Raw genomic sequence first — 12,618 nt, 5'->3', positions numbered from 1 at the left:
CTGCCAGGCGAGCACTTGTCCACCGGGTGGGGGCAGGAAGCATGGGAGGTGAAGATTACCCTCTGTGCCCCCATCTCCCACTGCTGATGGGAGAGTGCTGGCGTCCTGGGTGGGAGTGGGACACGTCACATGACACCAGGTCCCCTCAGTGTGTGTGTGATGTTGGTGCCCCTGCTTTTTAGATTCCTGAATGAGCTGCATCTCAGTGTCTTCTCTTGTGCTTTGGAAGATATATGTTATGTGAAATTCCCCACCCACTAATATCATAAAGAGAAGAGAGTGTGCCAGATTTACTTTTTATCCTAAAGCAAAGTTACAGGCTGTTATCATTTTTCAGTATCTTAGCAAAAAGGTTTGACACATAGTAATTTTTAGTTTTTTTTAAAAAACTCCTTAATTTGAAGGGACACTGTCAGGTAGTTTAAACTCAGAATGTGACCTGCTTTTAAATGTTACAAATTACAATCTAGGACAGGCTTCCTTTTCAGATTTTTGTTGTTTATTACTAAACATGACAAAGGAACACCGCTGACAGCAAGAAGGCCTTGGATCAAGATTCTCATACATTTGTTCAATTGGGGAGGAAATTCCCACCCAGATGGAGCAACCTAGGATACCTCTGTGAGCTAGATAAGTGCAAAGCCTTCATTTACAACAAGTATTCAAATGGAACTCCTCTACCCTCAAAACTTTCTAAATCATGGATGGGAAACCTGAAGTATACCTGAAGAAGTGTCTCCAACCCCATCGTTCACCTCAGGCACTGAGGTCCAGCGCTGAGGGCCTTCTGGCGGTTCCCTCACTGTGAGAAGTGAATCTACAGGGAACCAGGCAGAGGGCCTTCTTGGTAGTGGCACCCGCCCTGTGGAACACCCTCCCATCAGATGTCAAGGAAATAAACAACTAACTGACTTTTAGAAGACATCTGAAGGCAGCCCTGTTTAGGGAAGTTTTTAATGTTTGGTGCTTTATTGTATTTTTAATATTTTGTTGGAAGCCGCCCAGAGTGGCTGGGGAAACCCAGCCAGATGGGTGGGGTATAAATAATAAATTCTTATTCTTATTCTTATTCTTACCCGTGGTGCTGTCAGGCTTCAAGGGATCGCTCCCCCCCAGCAGTAGATAAGCAGAACAAAGGAAAAGGAGTCTTCTTACCAGTTAGAAACTTTAAAGATCACAGCGAGAGAACAAAGAACCCATCTCCTAGAAATGGCGGTGCTCCCAATTAAGGCTTACACCCCCTTCCGACCCTATTAATCTACAACACTCAACATATTGTAATCTGAGTTTGTACCCTCTGTGCTTTCTGTTCTGCCACTTTCTCAGCTCTTCTTGACCTTGGACTGAGAGGAGAAATGCTGTCCAAAGACAGGGAATCTGTTAACTCTCTCTCTCTCTCAGTGCTGCTGCTTCTAGCTGTTCCCCATCCAGTACTTCCCAGCTTCTGCCTTCTGAACTACGTCCCTCTGCAAACCACTGTTCCAAATCTATATTGTCCTCCTGCTCCTGGGAAGATTCAGGATCAGGATCAGGGGTTGGCTCCCACCATTCTTCCTCAGTGCAGCCCTCCTCAGCACGGTCCCTGACAGGTGCTTTTGATACTGTCAGACTACAACTCCCATCATTCCTGGCCATTGGGCATGCTGTCTGGAGCTGATGGGCCCCAGATTCCCCATCCCAGATCTAGAGGGAGATAACCTCAGTTTTCCTGAATGGTCGATCCTGCCAGCACAGGTTCCTCCCCATGCCTCAGTGAGCAACTAGGGGAGCAGGTGGTATCTCCAGGGCCAGGGATGGACCAGGGATGCGCATTTGCTGATCTGCAATGGAAAGAGTTAGGTCCACAGTAGCAAAACACCTTTATTTCCTTGGGAGCTTGCCTAATTTCTGACTATGGGGGTTTCCCTTTTGGGACCTGAATCAGGGCTGAATGCCCCCCTAAAACACACAAGGAGCTTGATGAGACTGACACAGTGCATTTTGAGATCATGCTCTGTCAAAAACGGATACTGATCAATGACATGGCCTATATTTCTTAGAGCAGAAAGTATTCCTATGTGATTCCCCCCCCCCAGTAAATATAACTCAAAATCTGAAATAAGATGGACAAATCTCCAAAGTGTTCCCAGCAAAACAAACACACCAAGGACCTCTTTTATAGATCCCGAGCGAGGAATCGGAAGACATCATTTCAGGGATGATATCAAAGAGAAAATGTTGTTTCCTTGTATAGTAATCAGCAATATGAGAGGCATTAAAATCCACTGAGCTAAAGTGCAGAGGCAGCGTCCATAAAATAATCTCTAAATACAATCAAAGCAGCGTAGCAGATAAGACGAAAGCTACGAACGGTAAGGAGCCCAGGGTTTTGTAAATGTTTCTAAAACCGAGGTGTGAACTTCTCATGAACCTTGGTATTATTGTTACCTAATTAATAATTTGCAAAGCATTTGGCTGTTTTTAACACAGATTCTTAAGTTTCCCAGTGAAGGTTATTCTGTAAAAGCTGTACAGGAAGCTGGAGGCCACATTCTGGATTTCAAGATGCAGGTTCAGAAGAATGCAATCACCATGGATGAAATGATGGCACACCATCAAGAGTGAGGTCTTCTGTCTGGGAAGTGGGACTTGCTCCTGAGTAGACATAGTTAGGATTGCAGCCTAAGAGCAGAATCCAATAAGCTCTAAGTATTTGAGAATGCAACATGTGCAATCCTACCCTTCTCCTTAGGATTATCTCTGCTAGCAGTAAGAAACCGCCAACAACACATTGGGTGCAAAGGATACAAAGCCCCATGGATCCCCTGAGGGGGTCTGATTCAAGGGGGTAGGGTGCTAAAATATGGGGGGGTAGGTAAGCCCCACTTGCACCACATAGTCAATCACATGACGTGGTGCACACACACCATTCAAATGGCCATGTCTAACAACTTTGCGGGGGCCCTGGCCCCTCAAATATTTTATGGGGGGCAAAGACCCCTTGGCCCTTAGGAGTGGGCTCCTATGAACGGAGGCCAATCTGAGGGTCTCCTAGAGCTGTTTCAGCAACTAATGAGGGGATGGTATTATTCCCATTTGCTGTGAGCTACCAGGTTGTGAAAGGCAGCAATGGATTCCTCACGCTGTTCCCCAGTTCCCTGGTGCCTGGGATTTTGATTGCTCTGTAACCATTAGTACTGATATTTCCACTCTTGAGCCCCACTTACTGGATCAGTCCAATTATTTCTGAACTCTGCGTCTTGACAAGATGAAGCCATAATTATGCTTTTATAAATATCCAGCACAAAGGTCCTTTTGAAACAATGAGGCAGTTTTTTTAAAAAATGTGCGTTGTACATGCACAAACATAGCCTATTGTTATTAGCATCGCACATCACAGATAGATGGCGAACGCCTTGCTGTCTCACGGGGCCAGCAAAATCTTAATAAGTGAACCTCGGCACATGCCAAAAAAATAAGACGCACTTCATCTTTCCATTGTCTGGCACGCCAACGGCAGAAGCCAAGTGTTTGGCTTCAACATCTCCTCTGAAGCTAACGGGGTCTTGCCTTCACAAAACTCCATTTCCCCAACACAAAGGAAACCACAAGCGGAAGCAATTATACATCCCTTGCCATGTTTTTAAATGATAACACTCCAAGTATTCCTATTCTCAGCGCTAAAGTCAAGCTGTGACAATTTGCACAAGCACTTAAGACTCCTTGCAAATTAGTCCTTCTGGTACAGCAGATCTGAAATGAAATGAAGACACAGCTCTCCGCCCGAAAAGACAACAGTCGATAAGACCTTAAATAACATTTACATATTATATGTAATATTTCAAAAAATGCTATATTAAGCTTGAACTGGGGCTATATTTTACTGGAGTTTCTAGACAAATTAAAGCCATTTATCATTTTTTAAAAAAACACACCCCACAAACCACACCACAATCTGTTCTAAAATATCTCATTAACTTTGCATCCAAAGGCAAATATTGTAATGCGTATTTCTGCTCGGTCTGAAAACTCAAACAGCCAGAAAAGAGCTATAAGAAATTATTGGTTTCAACTTCATGACATGCTGGTCTCTTCTTTTCTTTTTTATTGAATGAACTTGAAGCACTGTGGATGCTGCCTTGATTAACACAAATGTATACGAGGCAGGCGGTAAGAAAAATGGCAGCGATGTTTGGGGGAGTTTCCTTGTTAAGATGAAAGGAGGTGTCAGATTTAAAAGCAGCGCTGTCAACTGATTAATGATTTTTTAATCTTTGATTATTCTGGCTTTTAACTGATTAATTGTGGCACTTAAATTGCATGGAATTAATTTAAGCATTGCAAACTCAATAAGTGCATGTATTTTGGGGAACGTGACGGAAGGCAACTTTTAACCTGAAACCTGAGATAACTCACAATTCGAATGAACTAAGGCTATTATTCACCGATGGAATATCACATAATTTTTCCAGCATATTTGCGAATGGAGAATACACTCCATCTCAGTGACATATCAGCCATCACGCATCGCCATTACCAAATAAACAAGTTCAAAGCTGGTCAGTATTGTGTAAGGTCCAGGTTTAAAAGCCACTGAGACATTTCTGAGCTCTCTCAGCGATAGTTACTCAGTTAGGAAGAGCCAAAGAGGTCTGTGGGCAGCATAAGGACACACACAGAGAAATATGATTCAGTTTGTATTCACTTGAAGGGAAATCTTCCTAAATTCCACTTTGTGAAACAATATGTGGACTGATAGTTGCACTGCTCTGAATTTTGCAATGAAGTTCTCCAACCTAATAATGTATGCAAAATTGCATATACAGTGGTACCTCTGGTTACGTACTTAATTCGTTCCGGAGGTCCGTTCTTAACCTGAAACTGTTCTTAACCTGAAGCACCACTTTAGCTAATGGGGCCTCCTGCTGCTGCCGCGCCGCCAGAGCACGATTTCTGTTCTCATCTTGAAGCAAAGTTCTTAACCTGAGGTAATATTTCTGGGTTAGCGGAGTCTGTAACCTGAAGCGTATGTAACTTGAAGTGTATGTAACCCAATGTACCACTATATGAGGGGAAAGTGTGTACAAATGCATATAATCAGAGACCAATTCCTTGACTGAAGCTTGGAATCCCCCTTAAGATAACCCTTCATCACCAAGAAAATAGATATAGAGATGTAGAGATATAGATAGTGAACTAAAGATGCAACCACCTATGGTTTCAATTTCACAAATATAGCCAAAGGAAATGTGTCCCTTCACCAAATAAAATAAAATAAACTCTGTGATGGGATGATGAGCTGCTTGTGCATAAAGTCCTAGTCCCTCAGAGTTTGGCTAAGTCCACAAACCTCTGTCTGTGACGGAGCTCCTTAAGCATGGCTCCATCAGTCGCTCGTAGAATCGGACAGTGGGCGTTTACGGAACTTCTTCCAGCATAAAAGTTCCTTAACGGAAACGCGTCTTCTGGACTCTCGGCGTGACAGTTTCCGGCGAGGAGTGGGTGTCCCTATGGGAGGTCCTGAAACCTCCCCGCTATTTTCGCTGGAAGTGTCTCTGAGCCCTCCCTCCGACTCACTTTCCCTTGGAGCTCTTCCTCTCCCCCTGCTGGTCCCCTCCTCAGCGGATAAGTCTCTCTCAGCCTCTGTGAGCCCTTTCACCTCCTGTTTCTCCGATGGCAGTTCCCTGACAAACTCTTTCTTCCTAGGGTAGCATAGGGTTAACACTTACCTGCATAATCTGTTCTTGCGTAATGTCCATCTTCTGACTTTGTAGTGGTGGTTGTGTTATCTGAAAGACAAAACATGTGTTCTGTTTTGCTACGTTCTGCTCGGGTATCTCCTGCTCTGCTAAAGTGTTGTCTTGTAGTTTTAAATCACGGCACCAGGCCGTACCCAACAAAGTTGGCCTGTTCTCGTAAGGACTTCTGCTTGTGGAACAGAATGCCTCCTCCCTCTCTTCCCTGAACCTCCACCCCCCCCAGAAAAACAAACAGTTGGGGGTTCCCCCCACAAGCCTCTGGAGCAGATTAGGGGGATATGGGTCACACACACGAACAGAGAGGAGATGGAGTGGAAGTTCCATGGTGGAAATGGAAGTCCTCGCATGAATTCCTTGGACTTCCTTGGATACAACCCAGAGCTCCCACAAGCTAACCTTACTCTACCAGTGAATGTTAACATTGTTGGCAAGCAACAGGAAACGGGGGCAATTCGCAGGCCCCCAGCTGGCTTCAGCCCACTGGCCGGTGTGCCGGGCGAACTCCAGTCCTTGGTGCAGCATGAACCTGCGACCTGAGCTTCAGAAGCTAGGGCACGCTACTCAGCAGAGTAAACGCTGCACAAACAGGAGTGGCAGGAGAGGCTGTGTGAGCATATTTACAAGCAGTTTATTCAGCGTACATCAGGACAAAGGAAACATGTCTGATCTCCTTTGTGTCCAAAGCAAAGCGGCAAAAGCTATACACAAACGGAAGTTCCCAGCATCCTGTGCTGGAGTGTAAACAGACATGTGACACACAACAATCATGCCTGTTCCTTAAGGTGGAACAGAATATCCCAACAAACATAGGAACAGTTCATATGCCCTTCTTGCCCGCTTCCTGTGGGATGTAATCCATTGGTGCAGTCAAATGTAACATTCTGTCGGGGAGAATTCGGAGGAGGAAGTGACAGAAGAGGCGGAGCAGGCGATTGGGGATGCTGTGTAGCCCTTCCACCACCCAGGGACAGAGGAAGCGGAAGAGCGGGCGGAGATTAGCCACGAGGAGGAAGGGCTCAGGGATGTTGCAGAGCCCTTCCACTGCCCAGAGGCCCAGGAAGGGAGCTCAGACTCTGGAAGGGAGGGAGCTTTCAAATCAGCACAGACAAGGAGGGAAATGAAACGTAAGGGTCAAAGACGTCTCGCGTGATTTCCCCGCCTCCTTTGTTGGCTGGGGAATCGAAGGAAGCCACTCCCCAAATCTGACGCAATGGGTTCGGACACATAATCCAGAACTGTAGCTGTTTCTTGTACATATGTAATAAAAACTGTAAATATCCAGCCAACTGTGCCGGGGTGTTAATGCGAAGGGGAGACACCATATTTACACATTCCTTGTTTCCCTAGAGTGGGCACAGGCAGGGGGATGTCCAGTCAGTGTAACTTCCTGTTCCATTGGTCTGGAGCTTCCTCCCCCTGCATGTGACCTGGGAGATGGGTGTGGCTGACTCCTTAAAAGAACCGAGTCATGCAGCCATTTTCTCATTCTGTTTTGTCTTTCCATTGTCTTGCTGTTCTCTTGCTGCCATGCTGCTCTCCTGCAGCCATTTTGTTGTTTTAATGTAATTTTGCTGTCCGCTGGCTCTCAGCCAGCAGCACACGAGTTCAGTCTCCCTATGAGATGAACTCACTGTTTCTTTGTGTAACTACCAAGTAAAGCCTGCCTTTCAGGGATCGTATTGTGAACTGAAATGTGACTAAACTTTTTGCTACTTTACTCAGAAAGACCGTCGTGTCTTTATTCTTTTAAGAGGGATGCCATGAAATAATCTAAACTAAGAGATTCAAGGGATGCAGGTGGCGCTGTGGGTTAAACCACAGAGCCTAGGACTTGCCGATCAGAAGGTCGGCGGTTCGAATCATTGTGACGGGGTGAGCTCCCGTTGCTTGGTCCCTGCTCCTGCCAACCTAGCAGTTCGAAAGCACGTCAAAGTGCAAGTAGATAAATAGGTACCGCTCCAGCGGGAAGGTAAACAGCATTTCCGTGTGCTCCTCTGGTTCGCCAGAAGCGGCTTAGTAATGCTGGCCACATGACCCGGAAGCTGTACGCCGGCTCCCTCGGCCAATAAGCGAGATGAGCGCCGCAACCCCAGAGTCGGCCACGACTGGACCTAATGGTCATGGGTCCCTTTACCTTTACCTTAAGAGATTCAAACGAATATGCAAACTAGCTTCCAGTTATATTGAGGGGAATTTGCTCTGCTACATCACTTCACTAGAGTGAGTGAAGGAAGGATAATACTTATCCAATATATCCTTTCCTACTATCCTTAACATCCCCACACTTCCTTGAAAATCCAGTTCAAATGCTTCAGCAAAGCTACTGGTATAGTCCTGACAAGACTGCACCACCTCAGATAAATTAGCTGAGGTGGTTCAAGGTTAAACACGCCCTGAATGTGCGAAGCTGTCATGTACATGGGGATTTTTACCACAGATGCTCATTCAGCGCATAATGCCACGGCATGAGGTCTGTACCGCATGCCTTGCTGAATGGTTGGGTTGGCTCAAAAACATATGTATTGCTGGTTTCTCAAAGAAAATACTCCTATTCACTGTAAAGGAAGGGGCTTTCCCATTCACTTGAAGAGTAGTCTCCATGGTCACAGATATCTGTCTGATTGTTTAACAAAGGGATAACAAAAAAATTAAGCATTTTAATATGTAGGTGTAGAAGATATGGCTGGGTCTATGTGTCTGTAATGACCTTCAGCTTCAGTGGAGAAGTTAGAGGGGGGGGGGGAAGAAAATAGTTTTAGAAAATAGTTAAAAGGCCTGTTTTGTGACTTTTCCTGCTGCCTCTCCTAGTGCCTGCATTCATTTCTTTTTTCAGAACTGAACAGAATTTAACTTTTTTACAAATGGCAGAACAAAATCAACCCAGTTTTGATACAGTGGAAGAAATCACTGGGATAAAAAAAGCACTTTTTAAAAATAATAATAATATCAAAAACGAAGCCCTTGCCCAAACCCCAAGTGGACGTTTTCTTAAATTAAGAGGGCATCTGGCAAGTTGTCACACTTCCAAGAATGGACCATCTGCCTCTGGGATTATGAATGAAACGAAACAGAAACCCAGCGGGCCTGTTGATTCCAGTATAGGCAGCATGTACAGAAGATGACTGCATGCCTAGTAAGGGCCAATGAGTTCGACAGGGCTTTCCCCCTAGTAAGCTCAACTGAAACTTGGAACGCCTCAGGTTGAAAAATGAGGGAGCTGCTCTTTTGCTTCCAGGAGCGGAGAGGTGTTCATTTTATGCTCCATGCAAGCTACAAACTGAGAAAATCCAGATCCTGTGCTCAGAGTAACCTACCGTACTTTTCCGTCTATAAGACGCCCCCGTGTATAAGTCCCATCGCCGGCAGAAGCTGCCAATCACCCGCCCAAATGCCGGAGCGTCAGCCAATCAACACCACCCATTGACACAGCAACCAATAACATGCACATTAGCCACTGACAGCAGCGCCAGCAACCAATCAAACGCCTACCCTATGCACTACCCATGTATAAGACACATTTTAGCACGATTTTTAAAGAAAAAAACTTAGTCGTATACATGGAAATGTACAGTATCTCTGTGCTCTGTGGTGGGGGAGTGACTGAGGGTACTGCCCCTCCAACCTCAGCCTGCCCCCACAGGCCTGCCTTCTTATTTACAACCACTTTTGGTTGAAATGACCAGGATGGTTGCAACTAATAATAATAATAATAATAATAATTTATTTATTTATACCCTGCCCATCTGGCTGAGTTTCCCAGCCCCAGCCACTCTGGGCGGCTCCCAATCGAGTGTTAAAAACAATACAGCATTAAATATAAAAAACTTCCCTAAACAGGGCTGCCTTCAGATGTCTTTTAAAAATAAGATAGCTGCTTATTTCCTTGACATCTGATGGGAGGGTGTCAAAGAGACTTTGACCTGGCTATTTACAACCAGTCCTGGGGCTGACCTTGGCTGTCACTTTTCTCCTCCTCCTCCTCCTCCATCTCTATATTATCCTTGCGTAACTCTTCAGGGGGATGCGGGTGGCACTGTGGGTTAAACCACAGAGCCTAGGGCTTGCGGATCAGAAGGTCGGTGGTTTGAATCCCCACGACGGGGTGAGCTCCCGTTGCTCAGTCCCTGCTCCTGCCAACCTAGCAGTTCGAAAGCACATCAAAGTGCAAGTAGATAAATAGGTACCGCTCCGTTGGGAAGGTAAACGGCATTTCCGTGCACTGCTTTGGTTCGCCAGAAGCGGTTTAGTCATGCTGGCCACATGACCCGGAAGCTGTACGCCGGCTCCCTCGGCCAATAAAGCGAGATGAGCGCCGCAACCCCAGAGTCGTCTGCGACTGGACCTAATGGTCAGGGGTCCCTTTACCTTTACCTTTAACTCTTCAGGGAGGAAGATGGGGACAAAACTAGAGGGAGTGGGCTCTACCTGTCCGTGGGCCTCCTTCTCTTCCATCTTGCCAGTACCAATGGGTGCATAAAGAAGTAGAGATCTCAATTCCGACAGCACAGTGGGAAACTGTTTTAACTGCTTTAACAATTTATGGACCATAAATTGAGGCTCATACAGTAATAAACAGTATTTAGAATATACCGGACCCCATTCTGGTTGTTTTAAAAAAGGACTATCTAACGTATCTAACCGTTGGAGATGTAATAGGGATAATGCTTCTCTAAAACATATGGTTTTCCCCCATTGCCCTATACTGAAAGATTTTTGGCAGAAGGTAACTGAAGCTATCAACAAAACTGTACGGAACAACTTTGCCTTTACAGAGCAAATTATCCTCTTGAACTATATGCCCAGCACATGGGACCGTACAAAAGGACTATACGAGCGGACTCTCTATGCCCTTACCAGAGCAAAAAGACTGATACGGATGAACTGGAAAAATAAAAATGTGGCTCCCATCTACATTTGGATTGAAGATTATATACAAACTCGCAACATATGAACAACTTGCATATAAACGCAGGCTTGCCATGGACAAATTCAATGATATCTGGAAACCATTCTTACAAATGCTGTCATAGGTTAAGATCTGGTGAAGTACAGTAACAACTTTGTAAAATACACAGATTTGGGTTTCCCCCTTCCCCCCTTTATTTCCCCTTGTACATGGGTTCTGTTTCTCCTTCCCCCATTATTTTCCCTTGTAAATGGATTCTGTTTCTCGTTCTCGTTCTCTTTTATTTATGTCTCACCATGTTTGGTGCACATATAATTATGTCCTTTTTTGAATTTTCAATAAAGATGTTATTTTAAAAAAACAAACCGCAATAGGTGCCATTCAGAAAGCAACCAGCCTCATCCAGTAAGCAGCCAGTGTGATGGCATAGTTGAGGGCACTACTGCTTTCCCAGCTTACAAACACAGCTTGTTGCTGATGCTTACTGGAGGGAAAGGCACAGGGAACTTGGGACTCTACAGGCATGTAATAGCAAGAGCATCAGGTTGGTTCTGCCATGCTACCCCACCCCAAGCACCTCTCACCTTGTAAGGGACAGTACCGGACTGTTTGGAAGCTAGGGGAGCACTGTCATCCCTTTGTCCCCCTCAATAATTTTTTTCAGTGGTGCAGACCCCCCCAATGTTGATGGGCATCACTGTTTAAATGGCCTGTGTGGTTGATTATGTGGGGTGGTGCTTACCTGGGCCCCTGCTGCCCTAATACCATATTTTTCCATGTATAAGATGTTTTAATATATTAAAAATGTTTAAAATTGGGGGGTTGTCTTATACACGGATAGTGAAGAGGGGGGACGGGCGATTGGTGGCAGCCGCGAGCAGGAGATTGTCGGCAGAGATTGGGCAGGTGATTGGTGGCTGCGGCAAGGCCTGCTGGTGATTGGCTGCTGCTGCGGCAAATGGGAGGGTGATTGGCCGCTGCTGTCGGTGAGTGGGCAGACGATGGGTGGCTTCAGCGAGGCATGCGATTGGCAGTGACAGTGGCAGTCAGGCGGGTGAGCGATTGTGGGCAATCCCATCCCCAAAGCTTAAGAACTCTGGGCAATCTCCCCCCATTTCCTTAATTTGGGGTTCCAAAAATAGGGGTCGCCTTATACATGGAAAAATATGGTAAATGTTATCACAACCACCAGATGAGATAAGATGTCGAAATCTAAAGCACTGAGAGCTCTTAGTACAGAAGAGCAGAATTCAATCACACAGAACTATACAATGGATTGTGCTCCTGGTCAACAAAGATATACCCCCATCTCTTCGATGGGATGTGTAAGAAGTGTCTAATAATACAGCAGTTTCTTGCTTCCATCCCCCCCCGCCTTTTCTTTCTCTTTCACTCACACCAAAGAAAATAAAAAAAAAAGAACAGGGACCACTCTTGGAAATGAATTTTGCTTGGAGCATTACCTTGACATCGACCCAAAGACATGACTTCAATTTTCTCCTGTTTCTGGCATGACGCTTCTTTGATCTGGCACGCATTATCATAAGATTTCCCATCGGAAGCACAGAGAGGATTGAAGTTGGTCTGAGAACAGTCAATGTTGCACACGCACCTGGAAGGATGAAAAAAAGGCGAGTGTAAAACTCAAATAAAAAAACTAGCTATAATAGCCCCATTTCAGTATCTGTAAAGCAGAAATGCAGTAAAACAGGGTTTGAAATGATAACTTGACAGGAGTTAAGTAGCATCAAATACAGTTTCCCAGACTTGGGTCTCCAGCTAGAATTCCCACTATCCTGACCACTGGTCCTGCTAGCAAGGGATGATGGAAGTTGGAGTCCAAAAATAGTTGGGGAAAATGTGATCTAAGAGAACAGAAGAAGGATCCTGCTGGTTCATACCAAAGGCCCAGGCAGGCCTGCATCCTATTCTCACAGTAGCCAGCCCAGATACCTGTGGGAGGTCTTCAAGCAG

General features: G+C 45.4%; 1 protein-coding gene across 1 annotated transcript in view; it reads right to left on the bottom strand.

Moving 5' to 3' along the window:
* The window catches only part of TMEFF2 (transmembrane protein with EGF like and two follistatin like domains 2), a 253,882-nt gene that overhangs the window by 43,874 nt on the left and 197,390 nt on the right, over nucleotides 1–12,618 (bottom strand). Inside the window, exons 6-7 of the mRNA XM_053360539.1 lie at nucleotides 12,108–12,256; nucleotides 5,709–5,768 (exon numbers count right to left, since the gene is read on the bottom strand). Of these exons, the coding sequence (XP_053216514.1) occupies nucleotides 5,709–5,768; nucleotides 12,108–12,256 (209 nt within the window). The remainder of the gene's footprint in view (nucleotides 1–5,708; nucleotides 5,769–12,107; nucleotides 12,257–12,618) is intronic.

The sequence above is a fragment of the Podarcis raffonei genome, chromosome 1 (assembly GCF_027172205.1).
Source record: "Podarcis raffonei isolate rPodRaf1 chromosome 1, rPodRaf1.pri, whole genome shotgun sequence".
NCBI lineage: Eukaryota > Metazoa > Chordata > Lepidosauria > Squamata > Lacertidae > Podarcis > Podarcis raffonei.
The sequence above is the reverse complement of the archived record's forward strand: the minus strand, read 5'-3'. Positions and strand labels throughout refer to the sequence as shown.